This window comes from Salvelinus fontinalis, chromosome 22 (genome assembly GCF_029448725.1).
Source record: "Salvelinus fontinalis isolate EN_2023a chromosome 22, ASM2944872v1, whole genome shotgun sequence".
Lineage (NCBI taxonomy): Eukaryota > Metazoa > Chordata > Actinopteri > Salmoniformes > Salmonidae > Salvelinus > Salvelinus fontinalis.
Genome location: NC_074686.1, coordinates 29,931,081 through 29,950,026, shown reverse-complemented (window position 1 = coordinate 29,950,026; position 18,946 = coordinate 29,931,081). Strand labels below are relative to the sequence as shown.

General features: G+C 45.2%; 1 protein-coding gene across 6 annotated transcripts in view; it reads left to right on the top strand.

The window, feature by feature from the left end:
• ppp1r9a (protein phosphatase 1, regulatory subunit 9A) overlaps positions 1-18,880 on the top strand; it is a 105,615-nt gene extending 86,735 nt beyond the window's left edge. For 2 of the 6 annotated variants that reach the window (XM_055877147.1, XM_055877148.1), the window contains exons 12-19: positions 3,832-3,920; positions 6,674-6,818; positions 7,146-7,266; positions 10,751-10,799; positions 12,794-12,913; positions 13,321-13,344; positions 13,781-13,963; positions 14,609-18,880. In XM_055877147.1, the coding sequence (XP_055733122.1) occupies positions 3,832-3,920; positions 6,674-6,818; positions 7,146-7,266; positions 10,751-10,799; positions 12,794-12,913; positions 13,321-13,344; positions 13,781-13,963; positions 14,609-14,821 (944 nt within the window). In that variant the 3' untranslated portion in view covers positions 14,822-18,880. Of the gene's footprint in view, positions 1-3,831; positions 3,921-6,673; positions 6,819-7,145; positions 7,267-10,750; positions 10,800-10,993; positions 12,348-12,793; positions 12,914-13,320; positions 13,345-13,780; positions 13,964-14,608 lie in introns of those variants that run through there. The other 4 variants (XM_055877149.1, XM_055877152.1, XM_055877150.1 and 1 more) reach the window with 3 other exon arrangements.
• The last annotated feature ends 66 nt before the right edge of the window (positions 18,881-18,946 follow it).

Here is an 18,946-nt window from a genome sequence, read left to right as displayed (position 1 = left end):
CAAAAACAAAGGAATTGTTTCTTATGCTGGGCATCATTCACAAGTGATAATATATCATTCACAAGTTATAGGCTAATATTGTCACCCATCAGACTATTCTTGATTTAATCTTGTCTTTACATATACTAAATAATATACAGTACCAGTCGAAAGTTTGGACACACCTACTCATTCAAGGGTTTTTCTTTATTTTTCTTTTTTCTATATTGTAGAATAATAGTGAAGACATCAACACTATGAAATAACACATATGGAATCATGTAGTAACCAAAAAAGTGTTGAACAAATCAAAATATATTTTATATTTGAGATTCTTCAAAGTAGCCACCCTTTGCCTTGATGACAGCTCTGCACACTGTTGGCATTCTCTCAACCAGCTTCATGAGGTAGTCACCTGGAATGCATTTCAATTAACAGGTGTGCCTTGTTAAAAGTTCATTTGTGGAATTGATTTCCTTATTGCATTTGAGCCAATCAGTTGTGTTGTGACAAGGTAGGGGTGGTATACAGAAGATAGTCCATATTATGGCAAGAACAACTCAGATATGCAAAGAGAAAGAAAAGTCCATCATTACTTTAAGACATGATGGTCAGTCAATCCGGAAAATGTCAAGAACTTTGAAAGTTCTTGACAAGTTCATGAGGACCGCTACAGGAAAGGAAGACCCAGAGTTACCTCTGCTGCAGAGGATAAGTTCATTAGTTACCAGCCTCAGAAATTGCAGCCCAAATAAATGCTTCACAGAGTTCAAGTAACAGACACATCCCAACATCAGCTGTTCAGATGAGACTGCGTAAATCAGGCCTTCATGGTCAAATTTTTTAGGCCAAGAAACACGAGTAATGGACATTAGCCAGTGGAAATCTGTCCTTTGGTCTGATGAGTCCAATTTTGAGATTTTTGGTTCCAACCACCGTGTGTTTGTGAGACGCAGAGTAGGTGTGGTTCCCACCATGAAGCATGGAGGAGGAGGTGTGATTGTGTGGGTGTGCTTTGCTGGTGACACTGTCTGTGATTTATTTAGAATTCAAGGCACACTTAACCAGCATGGCTACCACAGCATTCTGCAACGATACGCCATCCCTTCTGGTTTGCACTTAGTGGGACTATCATTTGTTTTTCAACAGGTCAATGACCCAACACACCTCCAGGCTGTGTAAGGGCTATTTGACCAAGAAGGAGAGGGACGGAGTGCTGCATCAGATGACCTGGCCTCCACAATCACCTGAACTCAACCCAATTGAGATGGTTTGGGATGAGTTGGACCTCAGAGTGAAGGAAAAGCAGCCAACAATTGCTGAGCATATGTGGGAACTCCTTCAAGACTGTTGGAAAAGCATTCCAGGTGAAGCTGTTTGAGAGAATGCCAAGCACGTGCAAAGCTGTCATCAAGGCAAAGGCTGGTTACTTTGAAGAATTTAAAATATAGAATGTATTTTGATTTGTTTAACACTTTTTTGACTACTACGATTCCGTATGTGTTATTTCATCATTTTGATGTCTTCACTATTATTCTACAATGTAGAAAATAGTAAAAATAAAGAAAAACCCTTGAATGAGTAGGTAGGTGTCCAAACATTTGACTGGTACTGTATATCTATATAATTGACCTCTCTATATCTATATAATTTACCTCTCTACATCTATGTCTATATAATTTATCTCTCAACATATATATTTATAATTTACCTCTCTACATCTATATCTATATTATTTACCTCTCTACATCTATATCTATATCATTTACATAGATATAGACCAAGATCAGGCCGCGGCCCTGGTCAAAAGTAGTGCACTATATAGGGAATAAGGTGCCATTTGAGATGAACACACTGTGTAGATGATGCATTGTTTACAGTATGTACTGTGAGGGAGATTCAGAACAATATTTCCATAAATGTTATTGCCAATGTAACAAGGACAGCTTGTCCCCCCATCACAATGTCCCTGCCTTAGCTATAAGTCTCTATCAGGGTATTTCAATAGACGACAATGGAGGCTGTAGAGACAAATTACATATCCTTAGGAGGGGTTGATGTGTTAGTGTCACTCAAACCCTGAGATACACCCTACAGCTCTCCTATCAGCTCGTTTCCTATTTCCTATGCCCTCAAACTGTGCTGTTATTGCTTTAGTAGGGACATGGAGAGGCAGACAGGACTGTGTCTGACTCCATGTTATTTGGGATGCAGCTTGTGTTACTGCATACTGTCAACACTAGCTCCAAGACATACAGTACCAAAGGCTTGAGATTTGTTTTTGGATTAAAGCTTGTTTTGCTTGTTGCTCCTTTTTTAGCAAATCCCTCTTACTCTTTTTTTGTCACTGTGCATTACCTCTGAATGCACTTTGAACTTTGACCTCGTACTCCAATGCCACTTCAGTTAACAAACAAACAGTAAACAAATACAAAACAAATTCTGTCCGTAACACGTAAACACACGTCTGGGTTTTGGGATGTGTCCCAAATGGCACCCTATTCTCTATTCTCTATGGGCCCTAAAAAGAAGTAGTGCACTGTGGAGGGGCTCCTGGGTGGCGCAGCGGTCTAAAGCACTGTATCTCAGTGCTAGAGGCGTCACTACAGACCCAGGCTGTATCACAGTGGTCTAAGGCACTGTATCTCAGTGCTAGAGGCGTCACTACAGACCCAGGCTGTATCACAGTGGTCTAAGGCACTGTATCTCAGTGCTAGAGGCGTCACTACAGACCCAGGCTGTATCACAGTGGTCTAAGGGTACTGTATCTCAGTGCTAGAGGCATCACTACAGACCCAGGCTGTATCACAGCGGTCTAAGGCACTGCATCTCAGTGCTAGAGGCATCACTACAGACCCTGGCTGTATCACAGTGGTCTAAGGGTACTGTATCTCAGTGCTAGAGGCGTCACTACAGACCCAGGCTGTATCACAGCGGTCTAAGGCAATGCATCTCAGTGCTAGAGGCGTCACTACAGACCCAGGCTGTATCACAGCGGTCTAAGGGTACTGTATCTCAGTGCTAGAGGCGTCACTACAGACCCAGGCTGTATCACAGCGGTCTAAGGGTACTGTATCTCAGTGCTAGAGGCATCACTACAGACCCGGGCTGTATCACAGCGGTCTAAGGCACTGCATCTCAGTGCTAGAGGCATCACTACAGACCCTGGTTTGATTCCAGGCTATATCACAACTGGCCGTGATTGGGAGTCCCATAGGGCAGCGCACAACTGGCCCATCATCGTCTGGGGTAGGCTGTCATTGTAAATAAGAATTTGTTTTTAGCTGACTTTGTTAAATTAAAAATGGAGTAGGGTTCCTTTTGGGAGACTTTTACTGGCCTTTTTTTCTTCTGTGCTCCTCCAGCTTCTTCTCCCAGGCCCAGTATGTTATAATGGATTACAGTGGCCCTTGATCTGCTATCTCCATAATTGGGTTGATAAGGGGACAATGGGCAGTCTCTGAATACTGATCCAGATCTGGAGAGACTGATTGAGACAGTTCAATAAGCAATATCAGTAAGAGAGACGGGGGGAGGGAGGGAGAGATTACCTCTGCCATGATGACAACAGCTTCTTCTGTGGCGTTGTGTGTATTTGTGTGTAGCTATACGTTCTGTAGATCTACATTTCAATAGGATCTGATGACAAACCGTCTCTCTTTTATCAGACTTGCTTTAGAATTACATTAAAATGTATATCATCCAAGTGGACCTTTATTAGCCTGGTCCCAGATCTGTTTGTGCTATCATGTCAAGTCCTTGTCATGTCAAACATACCTGGGATCAGGCTAGACCTTTATGACTGTTGAACACATGTAACTAAGGATGGTTGTGTTGTGTGTGTTGTTCCAGAGATGAGTGAGGCGCTTCCCCACGCTGGTAGCAGACAGAGACTCTCCAGAGGACTACTATGGGACAGCATCAGCTCTACAGAGGGAGAGGTTAGTATGGACACACACAAACACACACACAAACACCTCTGTTCAGCCTTTTAATATCCACAACAATGATAACATTAATAATATCTGCTATAATCACCACTAGATGTTGTATCAACATTACTCATTGAAAATGAATTGAACTGTTTTCACATGTACGTATATGTTTTATTTAAAGTTAATTACACTGACAGTGTTTGTGTGGTTAGCCATGTCCGTCCTCTGACCTTATAAAAAAGCCTTTATGTAATGTATTAATTGCTGGCTACAAGTCAGTGCCCTGCGACACATCAATCTAGTCCTGAGTGGTGGCAAAGCCTATTACCCCTCCTTACTGAGATAATTGCTGGTAAAGTCTCTTTTGGAGAACACTCTTTCCCATTCATAAGATCTGTCCCTGACTGAGCAAAAATAATGAACAGGGCGTTGTCCCAAATTCCACCCTATTCCCTTTATAGAGCACTAGTAGTGTACTGTATAGGGAATAGGGTGCTTTTTGGGACGTGACCCAGGAATATATAGGCTTAAAAATCCAGGGAGACAGACAGTCACCTGCCACTATACTGGAGACAGAAAGTCACCGGCCACTATACTGGAGACAGACAGTCACCGGCCACTATACTGGAGACAGACAGTCACCTGCCACTATACTGGAGACAGACAGTAACCTGCCACTATACTGGAGACAGACAGTCACCGGCCACTATACTGGAGACAGGCAGTCACCGGCCACTATACTGGAGACGGACAGTCACCGGCCACTATACTGGAGACAGACAGTCACCGGCCACTATACTGGAGACAGACAGTCACCGGCCACTATACTGGAGACAGACAGTCACCTGCCACTATACTGGAGACAGACAGTCACGGCCACTATACTGGAGACAGACAGTCACCGGCCACTATACTGGAGACAGACAGTCACCTGCCACTATACTGGAGACAGACAGTCACCGGCCACTATACTGGAGACAGACAGTCACCGGCCACTATACTGGAGACAGACAGTCACCTGCCACTATACTGGAGACAGACAGTCACCTGCCACTATACTGGAGACGGACAGTCACCGGCCACTATACTGGAGACAGGCAGTCACCGGCCACTATACTGGAGACAGACAGTCACCGGCCACTATACTGGAGACAGACAGTCACCTGCCACTATACTGGAGACAGACAGTCACCGGCTACTACTGGAGACAGACAGTAACCGGCCACTATACTGGAGACAGACAGTCACCGGCCACTATACTGGAGACAGACAGTCACCTGCCACTATACTGGAGACAGACAGTCACCTGCCACTATACTGGAGACAGACAGTCACCTGCCACTATACTGGAGACAGACAGTAACCGGCCACTATACTGGAGACAGACAGTCACCGGCCACTATACTGGAGACAGGCAGTCACCGGCCACTATACTGGAGACAGACAGTCACCGGCCACTATACTGGAGACAGACAGTCACGGCCACTATACTGGAGACAGACAGTCACCGGCCACTATACTGGAGACAGACAGTCACCTGCCACTATACTGGAGACGGACAGTCACCTGCCACTATACTGGAGACAGACAGTCACCTGCCACTATACTGGAGACAGACAGTCACCTGCCACTATACTGGAGACAGACAGTCACCGGCCACTATACTGGAGCCAGACAGTCACCGGCCACTATACATGGAGACAGACAGTCACTGGCCACTATACTGGAGACAGACAGTCACCGGCCACTACTGGAGACAGACAGTCACGGCCACTATACTGGAGACAGACAGTCACCTGCCACTATACTGGAGACAGGCAGTCACCGGCCACTATACTGGAGACAGAGAGTCACCTGCCACTATACTGGAGACAGGCAGTCACCTGCCACTATACTGGAGACAGACAGTCACCGGCCACTATACTGGAGACAGACAGTCACCGGCCACTATACTGGAGACAGACAGTCACCGGCCACTATACTGGAGACAGACAGTCACCGGCCACTATACTGGAGACAGACAGTCACCTGCCACTATACTGGAGACAGACAGTCACCGGCTACTACTGGAGACAGACAGTCACCGGCCACTATACTGGAGACAGACAGTCACCGGCCACTATACTGGAGACAGACAGTCACCGGCCACTATACTGGAGACAGACAGTCACCTGCCACTATACTGGAGACAGACAGTCACCTGCCACTATACTGGAGACGGACAGTCACCGGCCACTATACTGGAGACAGACAGTCACCGGCCACTATACTGGAGACAGACAGTCACCGGCCACTATACTGGAGACAGACAGTCACCGGCCACTATACTGGAGACAGGCAGTCACCGGCCACTATACTGGAGACAGACAGTCACCGGCCACTATACTGGAGACAGACAGTCACCGGCCACTATGCTGGAGACAGACAGTCACCGGCCACTATACTGGAGGAAATCATGCAATTGGTGTGCAATCTTTACTACGGTAAGATAATGACCTCCGGATAATGGTACATAGAGAGAGAGAGGGAGAGAGAGAGAGAGGGAGATAGGACATGTTTAATTTACTGAGTTAGGTGGATGTCAGGTGCCTTAGGGTGAACTGTCTCAGTGTCTCTCTTTTTCTGATAGCATTGTTAAAGTAAATGTCTCTATCTCTGTGTTCATCTCTGTCTCTCTTTCTATCCCTACTTCCATCTTTCTCCTTCTCTATTGATCCATCCTCACTCTGTCCCCCCTTCTCACTTCCCCGTCTCTCCAGGCATCAGAGGGCCCTGGCAGTACTCATTCGTCCATCCGGAGTGCAGCCTCCAGTACTGTGGATGAGTTCAGACCCTCCAGGGCCCCTGGCAGTGCTGAGGACTCCCCCAGACATACCCTCCTCCAGCAGGCTGCAGACAACGACGGTCAGTGTAGAACCACATCATAAAATATTTAATCGTTCATCACTATAGATACAGGAGCCTCCTTCCCTATGGTCCATTCTGGCTTGGACAAAGCTTACTTACCCTAAACTATTTTACTTGTGGTTTTTAAGTGAACTGGTACACACATGTTTAAGGCTAGCATCTCAAGAATATGAGTGTGGAACCCAAATTATCGCTCAGATCTCCCATTGTCTTCAATTATGATTTACAAGAAAGTCTTAGTCACATGCTTGATTCCAATGTAGGTTATCACTATCTTTGCTGTATGTTTGCATATATTTGCTGAACCTCTGATGATGTGTGCAGGGTCTCAGTCTCCTGTGGTGTCCAGCCCCTCTCTCAGCCTGGAGGAGAAGACCATCAGGAGAGGTCTGGACCCACTGACACGAAGCAAAGGGAAGGACCCCAGAAGCTCACCTGGAAACAGGTACTAACCACCTCCCTGCCGCTGTGTTCCTCTGACTCCAGGGTGAAGTTTCCCCTAGGTACAGATCTAGCTTCCCCTCCCATCCTAACCTTAAAAGGGGAAAATGTTAAACTGACCCCAGTTGAGCGTGTAGAGGTTGTAGTGATATTGTTAGAGAGGGTAAAGAAAATGATCAACCCTGCCGAAAGGAAAAGAGTAGGATAGATAGAGACCCCTTACCAGACACACATCAGCAGAAGAGACTGCCCATAGTGTAGCCGTTTGGCCAGATAGCCAGTGGAGCGAAAGGATAAGGCACTCCATATCTATCAAATGTATTTATAAAGCCCTTTTTACATCAGCAGATGCCACAAAGTGCTGTACAGAAACCCAGCCTAAAACCCCAAACAGCAAGCAATGCAGATGTAGAAGCACGGTGGCTAGGAAAAACTCCCTAGAAAGGCAGGAACCTAGGAAGAAATCTAGAGAGTAACCAGGCTCTGAGGGGTGGCCACTCCTCTTCTGGCTGTGCCGGGTGGCGATTATGAGAGTACATGGCCATTTAAGGCCAGATTGTTCTTTAAGATGGTCAAGCGTTCATAGATGACCAGCAGGGTCAAATAATAATAATCACAGTGGTTGTAAATGGTGCAGTACCTTTGGAGTAAATGACAGGTGGCTTTTCATAGCCGAGCATTAAGAGGTCGAGACAGTAGGTGCGGTAGAGAGAGAGAGAGTTGAAAACAGCAGGTCCAGGACAAGGTAGCACATCCGGTAAACAGGTCAGGGTTCCCTAGCCGCAGGCAGAACTGGAGCAGCAGCATGACCAGGTGGACTGGGGACAGCCAGGAGTCATCAGGCTAGGTAGTCCTGAGGCATGAACCTAGGGCTCAGGTCCTCCGGGAGGGGAGGGAGAGAGAGAATTAGAGGGAGCATACTTAAATTCACACAGGACACCAGATAGGACAGGAGAATTACACCAGATATAACAGACTGACTCTAGCCCCCTGGCACATAGACTATTGGAGCATAGAGACTGGAAACTGAGACCATGTTATAACACACGTCACAGCACAGGGGTAACCCAACCAAATAATACCTCATACAAAAATAATGGATGAGTGGGTTGGGGTGTTTTCATAGACAAACAAAGGCCTTAAAATGTCCAAACTCTTCTTGGCCAAATGTCAATAGTACCACACCAAATCAATACACTTCAAACAACAATAAACTTGCACGCAACCTCCCCTTTACTAAAATGTCAACCCAAATATGCCTGGCAGGACAATAATAGTCCAGCGACACTGAACATTAAAGGGAGGTCATTGAAAAAGACAGAAAGTCTGCTGCAGTGTAAAGCACTGAAAGGAAAATGAGAGTAAGAGAGAGAAAGGGGTCTTAGCTGTTGACTTCAGGCTTTCAGTTGCACTGACTGTCTGTCAAATACACCTGATGGTTGGTTTGTTTGTCAAAGCTTCACAACAATGTTGCTACCACTCCATGCAATCAATGATAGGAGCGGCCCCAAAAGATACACCGGCGATTGACTTAAACACTTTAAAAACTAAGCACGCTGAAAATAAACATGACTTCTGCAGAGTTGCACACACTGTGAAACTGCCCCGCCAACCCAGAGCTCTCCACAGAGAGCCAGAAGAGCTATATTTTGACTGCTGATGCGCTCATAAAGTGGCAGCACACGGTGAAGGCTCCGTGCAGGATTTCGCCACAAGGTTACTACCCGTTCCTTTGACTGCTGTGCTGTTAGATACTGTATACTTAGACTGTCTGAGATCCATACTGAGGGCTTACTCTACAATGTTTTCCAGCTGTTGCAGACGGTGTGTCTGTGTGTGTGTGTGTGTGTGTGTGTGTGTGTGTGTGTGTGTGTGTGTGTGTGTGTGTGTGTGTGTGTGTGTGTGTGTGTGTGTGTGTGTGTGTGTGTGTGTGTGTGTGTGCGTGCGTGCGTGCGTGCGTGCGTGCGTGCGTGCGTGTGTGTGTCTGTGACTGGTCATTTAAATCCCCACTGTGGGTCAGACTCTGAGACTGTCTGTATGACTGAGTGAGCCTAACTCTGGTTGGCTGGCAGCAGTTGCTGTGGTTGAAGAAAGCAACACAGCTGGGACTCCTACACAACACACAGGGGTAACTGCACACCCATCCCACCAACCCACCCCTCCATCCCACCAACCCACCCCTCCATCCCACCGACCCACCCCTCCATCCCACCAAACCCACCCCTCCATCCCACCAACCCACCCCTCCATCCCACCAAACCCACCCCTCCATCACACCAACCCACCCCTCCATCCCACCGACCCACCCCTCCATCCCACCAAACCCACCCCTCCATCCCACCAACCCACCAAACCCACACCTCCATCCCAGAAACCCACCCCTCCATCCCACCAATCCCACCAAACCCACCCCTCCATCCCACCAAACCCACCCCTCCATCCCACCAATCCCACCAAACCCACCCCTCCATCCCACCAAACCCACCCCTCCATCCCACCAACCCACCAAACCCACACCTCCATCCCACCAAACCCACCCCTCCATCCCACCAAACCCACCCCTCCATCCCAGAAACCCACCCCTCCATCCCACCAAACCCACCAAACCCACCCCTCCATCCCACCAAACCCACCCCTCTATCCCACCAAACCCACCCCTCCATCCCACCAAACCCACCCCTCCATCCCACCAACCCACCCCTCCATCCCACCAAACCCACCCCTCCATCCCACCAACCCACCAAACCCACACCTCCATCCCACCAAACCCACCCCTCCATCCCACCAAACCCACCCCTCCATCAGACCAAACCCACCCCTCCATCCCACCAAACCCACACCTCCATGCAACCAAAATGACCTTTCCCTCCATTAACCCCTTCAACCCCCTAACTCACCCCCCACCCCTCCGCCGCACTAACACCACTCTTGATCAGGCAGGGGTCTGTCTGTGGGACTATCCATAAACACATCTCATGCTTGCTGTGTGTGGATGATAAGAGAGCGCTGTACCACACACACACACACACACACACACACACACACACACACACACACACACACACACACACACACACACACACACACACACACACACACACACACACACACACACACACACACACACACACACAGTATTCAGGTTTTGTGTTTAGTAGCTGCATTTCTGTGTGACTCAGCCGTGGATCAGAGAGAGGTCAATGTGTCCAATCCGTTTAGCGTCCACCTCACCTCCAATACTGCCTGGGTCAGTTCACAACGCGTCCAGCCCTGTTATCCTCAGAGAGGAGGGAAAATACAAATATACTGCATGAACCTGTCTGGTTTCTCCTTTGACCTTTTGTTCTTCTCCTTTGATGTGTTCTTTTCTCTGGAGAAGCGTTTTAATGGTGTGAATGTTCAGTAAATCTGTTCTTATGTCTATAGTTGTTTTCTACCAACATAACAATCTGTTTCTCTGTCTACCAACTCATGCCTCTTCTCCTCAGTTCTACAGAACCCTCTGCTGAGAATAGCCCAGAGAAACTCAAGGCCAAGGTATGTATGTGAAGAGAACCCCAATGTACACAGTAAACAGTAACAGAGCATCTCCATGATAATACATATTGACAGTGCCCACTGAAGTGTGCATATTATTATAGAATACCTGTAGGCTATTGTGGTGCATATTGTTTGTTTTTCGTTGCATTGATTTAACCTCTGTCTGGTTCTGATGCCTTTCTGTTTAACAGAAATCTCATACATGGCCACACTTCTTCTCCTATTCGTATTACTTGGTATTGTATTTGTATTGTTTTTGCTCCAATCATACCCAATCAAACAGAATACAAAACAACTACTGTACATAGCAGGGTATGAAGCGCTCTGATTAACAGTTTCTTAATGCACTTGTTATTGAAGTTCATTTCAGTAATTTGCACAAATATAGAAGGTGTATTGGATTAGATTCATATTTAGACCAGTCATTTATAATTCCATCAAGGGTGTGAATCATTGTAACTCATGTATTTAGATATTATAATTTCAAAGCTTGGGTTTTTGCATTACGGCATTTCTCTTTTAATCACATTATCTGGCGCTCACTTTGGGACTGATTATGTTTGATTTGTCCATAGTAATTCATTAATTAGATATTCTCTAGCCACTGATGCTATTAATCAAGCTATAGCAATGGGGAAATCACTTCAATACACTGAGTGTACAAAACATTATGAACACCTGCTCTTTCCAAGACATAGACTGACCAGGTGAAAGCTATGATTCCTTATTGATATCACTTGTTAAATCCACTTCAATCAGTATAGATGAAGGGGAGGAGACGGGTTAAAGAAGGATTAAAGAAGTGCCTTTGAACGGGTATGGTAGTAGGTACCAGGGGCACCAGTTTGAGTGTGTCAAAAACTGCAACGCTGCTGGGTTTTTCACACTCAACAGTTGCCGGTGTGTACAGTATCAAGAATGGTCCCCCACCCAAAGGACATCTAGCCAACTTGACACAACTGTGGGAAGTGTTGGAGTCATCATGAGCCAGCATCCCTGTGGAAAGCTTTCAGCACCTTGTAGAGTCCATGCCCTGGCGAATTGAGACTGTTCTGAGGGCAAAAGGGGGTGCAACTCAATATTAGGAAGGTGTTCCTAATGTTTTGTACACTCAGTGTACACTATCCAATGTTGTTCATAGTACCTAGTCTTTCATCCCTGATACATCACCCTAAGGTGAGGTAAATGTTGAGGTGCTGTATCTCTCTCTTCTCACAAACCTCAAGCCAATGAACCTCAAGCAAACCAATGAATTAGTCATAGATATTGTGAATCAAGCTTTTCACCTAAAAAAGGACCAGAGAGGTACTGTAGGTGCAACTAGTTACCCAGCTCAGTCGATCCAATCTGGCCACAGGCTAGAGAATCAGACAGACTTAAATCACAATCCTCAGATCAAAAGGAGGGTTATGTTTGTGCTGACGTCAAATGACGGCTGTAGCTGACACCATGTTTTCCCAAGCCTCCACACGGCTTGTTGACTAAGGCACACCCACCTGGGGCGGTTAGGTAGGAAGGTAGGTAGGTAGGTAGGTAGGTAGGTAGGTAGGTTGGGAGGTTGGGAGGGAGGGAGGTAGGTCTGAATCAGCCATAGGTGTGCAAATATTATCTTTATGTATAATGTATGACGTTTTAATTGTCTATGTTTGCTAGAAGCCCTCTAGTATAGTCCCTCTATTCATTATGAAATCATTGATTGAAATAATCAATCAGCAGCAAATGACTTCAACAATGGCATTTATTAGCTTTAGATTCAAAACATCATAGAACAAAAATTGCTTTGTGTTGAGAGGGGAATACAATGAAATAGACCTTGAAAGGAACAGAGATAGACTATAGCCAGCCACAGGCTGTCTGAAATGGCACCCAATTCCCCACTACTTTTGACCAAGGCCCATAGGGCACTTTATAGGGAATAGGATTCCATTTTGGATGTAGACAGTGTTTTGACTAAGGTCTAATAGACTTCTGCATGGTGTTGTTCTACATAGGGTCCTGTGGTGAAGGAGGATCTGAGTGTCAGCAGTAGCAGCTCAGTGGAGGTTAGTGGTCTGCTGGCTGAAGCCAAGATGTCCGGTCGCTCACACACCCTGGTGCTCTCCTCAGACGAGGTGAGAAACAAGGATTTGATCTCACATAAAACATCTACCTAGTATCAACAATCACTAGTAATTCAACCTAAAATGTAAAAAATGTGAGTATATTACCTCAAATGTAAAAAATGAAGAAAAAGTGACCTATGTTTCCCCATCTAGTGCTCCTGTCATGTTATGCTGAGTAACCTCTGGTTGCCAAGTGTCTGGAATGTGTAACAAGGGTGTTCGAATGGCCTATTCCATGTTTAATTAGTTACAATTTATATTCTATTTAACTATCTTTGATGTTAGCAACTGTAGCTTTGCTAGTCGGCCATGTTGTATGTACCCTGTAGCATTGTGTGCCCTGAGCCACTGCTGCTGCTGTGTTTTTGTGTTAACAAACTGTCCTGTCCTGTCGTCCTCTGTGCTACCATGTTCAGAGTCTGGATATGATAGATGACGAGGTGAGATCTAGCTCTGAGTGGCCACCGAGGAAGCCTGAAAAACAAAACATTATGCATGCTCCCATACTGTCTACCAAGCTTGTAAAAAGCCTGTGTTTACATCAGATGTATGGTTACTCATTAGTCTAAACCTTTCATAGGCTACTGTTTTTCATAAACCTCTATTGAAGTGCATGTCACAAATGTGACGTTCAGTCTTCAGCATGCTCTCAACTTCTATTCTAGACATTTAGAAATTATTCATTTTAAATCACCCATCACTGTGTTCTCTCTCGGCGCTGCATGTGGGGAAATATCATGGTTTGTGTGTGTGTGTGTTTGTGTGTGTGTGTGTGTGTGTGTGTGTGTGTGTGTGTGTGTGTGTGTGTGTGTGTGTGTGTGTGTGTGTGTGTGTGTGTGTGTGTGTGTGTGTGTGTGTGTGTGTGTGTGTATCTAGATCCTAGATGAGGGCCAGTGCCCCAAGCAGCACCAGTGGCAGAACATCAGTGTGAAAGAGTGGACCTCCCAGCAGGTGTCCCGCTGGCTCATGGGACTAAATCTGGAGCAGTACATCCCAGAGTTCACAGTCAACAATGTGGACGGAGACCAGCTACTGCAGCTGGACAGCACTGAGCTCAAGGTGACGGACTGAAGTGTTTGGTATTGTACATATCCAGCTATGTTAGTTACTTCTCGATTCAATTCTAAATGAGTTATAGAGCATCACACTATGCAGCCCACAATGCACATCTTAAATGCATTTACCCCGACGTGCATTTAACCCGACGGAGATTACATTCATGGTAAACGCTGCATGTCAGCTCAATCCTAAAAGTCTGTTATAGTTCGCTGCTTGGATTGAATCCTGGCCTTAGTTACTAGTTATTTACTAGTATCACCTTGTTTATGTATTGCCATTGTTTCCAGGGTGTTTGGAGCACCCGTCAAGGTACAAGTAGTTTAACATTTTGATATAGTAATTTGCCCTGAAGCTTTGGGCCGATATAGACTGAAATTGTTACTCCTGTTATATTTGTTTTGATCATAGCTGCCGAGTTTTATTCCCTGACTAGTGCTCCTGTTCACTCACATCCCCCCATCTCTGACCCTTGTCCTGTGTGTGTGTGTGTGTGTGTGTGTGTGTGTGTGTGTGTGTGTGTGTGTGTGTGTGTGTGTGTGTGTGTGTGTGTGTGTGTGTGTGTGTGTGTGTGTGTGTGTGTGTGTGTGTGTGTGTGTGTTTGTGTGTGTGTGTGTGTGTGGACGCGTGTGGTGTGTGTATGCACAGACGCTTGGCGTTGCCTCCTCCCAGGACCGGGCTCTGATCAAGAAGAAGGTGAAGGATCTCAAGGTCCTGATGGAGAAGGCTCGGCGGAACCGGCAGAAACTGGACAAACGGCGAGCGAAGCTTCGCAAGAAAGAGCTTGAGCAGCAAAAGAAACAGGCCCACAAACCCAGCAACGAGGGCCACTCCGAAACAGCAGGGGGCACAGCAGAGTAACCCACGCCTTTAACACCTACCTCTCCTTGTCTTTCTACCAACCACCGCTACCAAGTAACATCTCCAGGGATAGAAACAGTCAGCAGAAACACTGAGCTGAACACCTAACAGGGCTTGAGTTCAGGCTGTAGTGGTGGAGGCTGTCGAGCTACTGTACCACCAAACAGATGATACCAAAATGAGCAGACAGTTGGATAGTAAAGATGCTGCCCACCCACCTGCCTCTCACCTCATTGTACATCCTCGTAGTGTTTCCAAACCTCCTGCTCCATGACGTTTGATTTATTTTGGTGTAATTTAGATGTATTTATTCATTCTGAGTATCTTTTAAAAAGTCATATCACATCTGTCCGTGTTCTTCCTCTTTCTATGATTTGTTATATAAAACACCTTTAGACATAATGAAAAAGTAGTGAATGTACATATATGATAATATATAGATAAATATGTCTAATGTGCCATTTTTTATATAGAGAACATGTTTATCCTGTGCAGATAGCTAGATGGATTTATGAAATCTGATCTCTCCTCATAGCTCTGATGAAGCACATTACATATTGTAGAAAAGGCCTGTGTAGTGGATGTTGGTAGATCTCACCACTAGGGCCCAGGCCTGCTGCTCGAATCATACCACTGGGAGAATGACAACAACACTGGAACTACTCAAGAGGAACTCAAGTCTATTGAGCAGACAAGTTTCAAGACTTAGTGGAATAAGAACCAAGCCTGTGGGAGGAACAAGAAGTATTTCTGTTCTTTACTGGAACTACACTGGAGGTCCCAACGCTGGAATTTCAACTACTGTATGAACTAAACCCTTTACTCTGCATACAGTAAACCTGCCTCTGTATCGTATTAGAGCACTTCACGCTATGAATGACTAAAGACTTAGTGAGTCGGCTGATTCCTCTTTGTGTGAAGTGAACATTTCCATGAATTTTTAACATACCAAACCCTGCTCCAAAAACATGATGGTGAGATTTCAAGAGAAGATCCTGAGTTATGCATAATGTCCCTTCTTTACCCTCCGCCTGTAACCTGCTTTCAACCTCTAGTTGATCTAAATAACTAAAGTAATTCCCAACTGCTGCCTTTTCATAACGCCACCCGCTTTTACCCGAGTGTTAAAATAGAGTGAGACGACATTTAGTCATCCATTATTCTATTTTATTTCCCAAATGTCTCTAAGCTGGCAAATAAGATGACCATGCCGTCATTCTTTTGTGATTTTATCTTTTCAGATGATTCTCTTTGCGTTGTATGCCCTGGGATAACGCAAAGCCTCTTTGGTTAGAATTCTCAGAACAGGGAGTAGTATTTACCCCACTACCTGGGTTTATTGGTTTGTTTATTTGTTTGTTTATTTGGATCCCCATTCGTTTTTTCCGAAGCAGCAGTTACTCGTCCTGGGGTCCACAAAAAAAACACAAAACATGACAAGTAACAAAATACTGACACACTGATAAACAGCAACAGTCACACACATTTGAAATACAACGACACACAAACAATACAGCAACAAAATAAGACAAACAACAAAACTAAACTGAAACATGAAGAAAGACACAAAATCAAAAGAGAGGGTTGTATTTGTGTACAGGTTCATTACAAGTTCATCATGACTGGGGCCCTTGGTCTCGCCGCAGTACATACACGATTACAAACATTGCACTAGATACATGCACGCAATACAGTCCAACCACTTTGGATTTTATATCTCAATGTTTCTTAATAGATACCTTTACATTTTTTAAATGACATGGACATAGTTGCTGTAATGATGCTGTATGCAATATGTCTTTTGAATATATGTCAGTCATTCTGTTCTATTATCTTACCCAGGAATCATCATTTGGTCATGTTTACATACAATGTATGGCCATTGAAATGTCTCCATGACGGTGATGCTACTGTTGTTGCAACAGAGTAGGGTGAAGTTGCCCCTTGACACTGATCTTGTGTCAGTTTTGCATTTCCCCCGCTAATGGTTAAGGTTAGGATTGGAGGAGGAGAATCTGATCCTAGATCTGTACCTAGGGCAAACTTCACCCCGGAGCCTGATGCAACAGAAACATGTAAGGCAGCTTTGGATACAGTAGTTCCCATCCCTGTTAAAGGGATAGTTCACTCAAAAACAAAACACATCAGCGTCACAGTTTCTACTCTGTACTGAAAGTGCTCTATCTTGAAAACGTGACTGCTGACACGCACAATTCTGTGGGATTGTGCTAACTAACTAATGAACAAAATGCTAATGGATAGTTTTTCAGTGAACTGTCCCTTTAAAGAGACATAAATATGATAGTACCATACAATGCCACTTAGATTACACCGGTATTAATGTTTATTTGATATTATTTAGTAATTGTTATGCTAAAAACAAAGCATTTTGGCTATTGTTTATAATAACTTATGCAACATTAGAGTATTAATGCATAATTATAATATCGAGAAATTGTATGATTACCCTTTTGCCAAAAAATTCTAAAACAAATGTTCATAAAATGTTGTAAAAATGTAAATGATCATCAAATCGAGTGATTACCGAGGCTTGAAATTTGTATGTTAACCCGATTTAGGGCTCTATTCAATCCGTGGCGCTGAACAACCGCTTTATAGTGCGGTTGACAATTAAAGGCAATGTTCCCGCAGTCGCGGAGACTGCATTCATGGTAAACGCTGCATATGTCAGATCAATCGGAAATTGCCTTAACATCACGCGGATCTTCCGCAATACTTCGGCGATACGGATTGAATGCAGCCCTTAAATCCAGCCCTTAAATTGCATAACCTGAGCAACAACAAAAAATCCCCTTCCTCTTTCGTTGTGATTGTAGTTGCAGCGTCCTTCCTGTCACGTTACCCCACTGCTACTCTTATAACAGAGCGTCTGGGGTTATGCTACAATGAAACCCTTTTCTAACACTTCTCCAACCTATTCCCAACGCTCAACCACCCAGTTTACCATTGGATAGCACTCTATGACTTTTGTATGTACAGTAAAAGCTGAAAGCAATATGTTGTATTAACCCTGAAGAAGCCTTGTTTTCTACTGTGTCAGTATGCTGCCTGTGTACAGTTTATGTGACCTTTGTGGCTGTGGCTGGGGTTGGGGCTGTGGCTGGGGTTGTGGCTGGTGTTGGGGTTGGGGTTGTGGCTGGGGTTGGGGTTGGGGTTGTGGCTGGAGTTGGGGCTGGGGCTGGGGCTGGGAGAGAGAGATAATCATGACTGATAGGCTAGCTGTGCTTCTTTTTCCCCTCGCTTTCCTTTTTTCTCATTTTCTTGCTCTCCCTCGTTTGCATTCTGAAAAATTGAAAGGGCAACTATCTGTCCATGAATAACATGGAACCGAGTCGCTGGATCAGAGTCACTGGATCAGAGTCACTGGATCAGAGTCACTGGATCAGAGTCACTGGAACAGAGTCACTGGACAGAGTCACTGGAACAGGGTTACTGGATCAGAGTCACTGGATCAGAGTCACTGGATCAGAGTCACTGGATCAGAGTCACTGGAACAGAGTCACTGGACAGAGTCACTGGAACAGGGTCACTGGATCAGAGTCACTGGATCAGAGTCACTGGACAGAGTCACTGTCATTGTTCTGTTGTTTTCCTTCTCCTTTCTACTGTGTTGCGTCTCATGCAGTCATTACATGGCATTGTTTTCTCCAAACCAGTGCTAGAACTGGTTTTTCTATTTCTATTTTTTTGTCATGTCCTTCTCTAGCTCTGGTCCAGGGCGTTAGTGCACGTTCGGAGGCAGAGGCAACTCGTTGTTGTTGTCGTCGCGATGAACCAGAGCTAGTCCTTTTCTACCTGTATAAAGAACCCCAGGTACCATGATGATGACTATACAGAGTCCCAGTAGCATTCTCAATATGAACTCCTTATTTTAGTGGTGAATCAGGTGACTTTGTCTGGGGCTACGACAACAATGTGTGCTGTTGGGGATAAGGGAGGACTGGAGTTGGGAACCACTGACCTATAAAGGGTGCCATCTTGGATGCACAACGTAGCCTCTACTACTTATGTTAAATAAACCCCTCCAGATGAGTTGAACCTGTCAGACTGAGAGTTTATTCCAAACACGCCTTGTATTTCTGTTTTTCTTTCTTAGTATCCTTG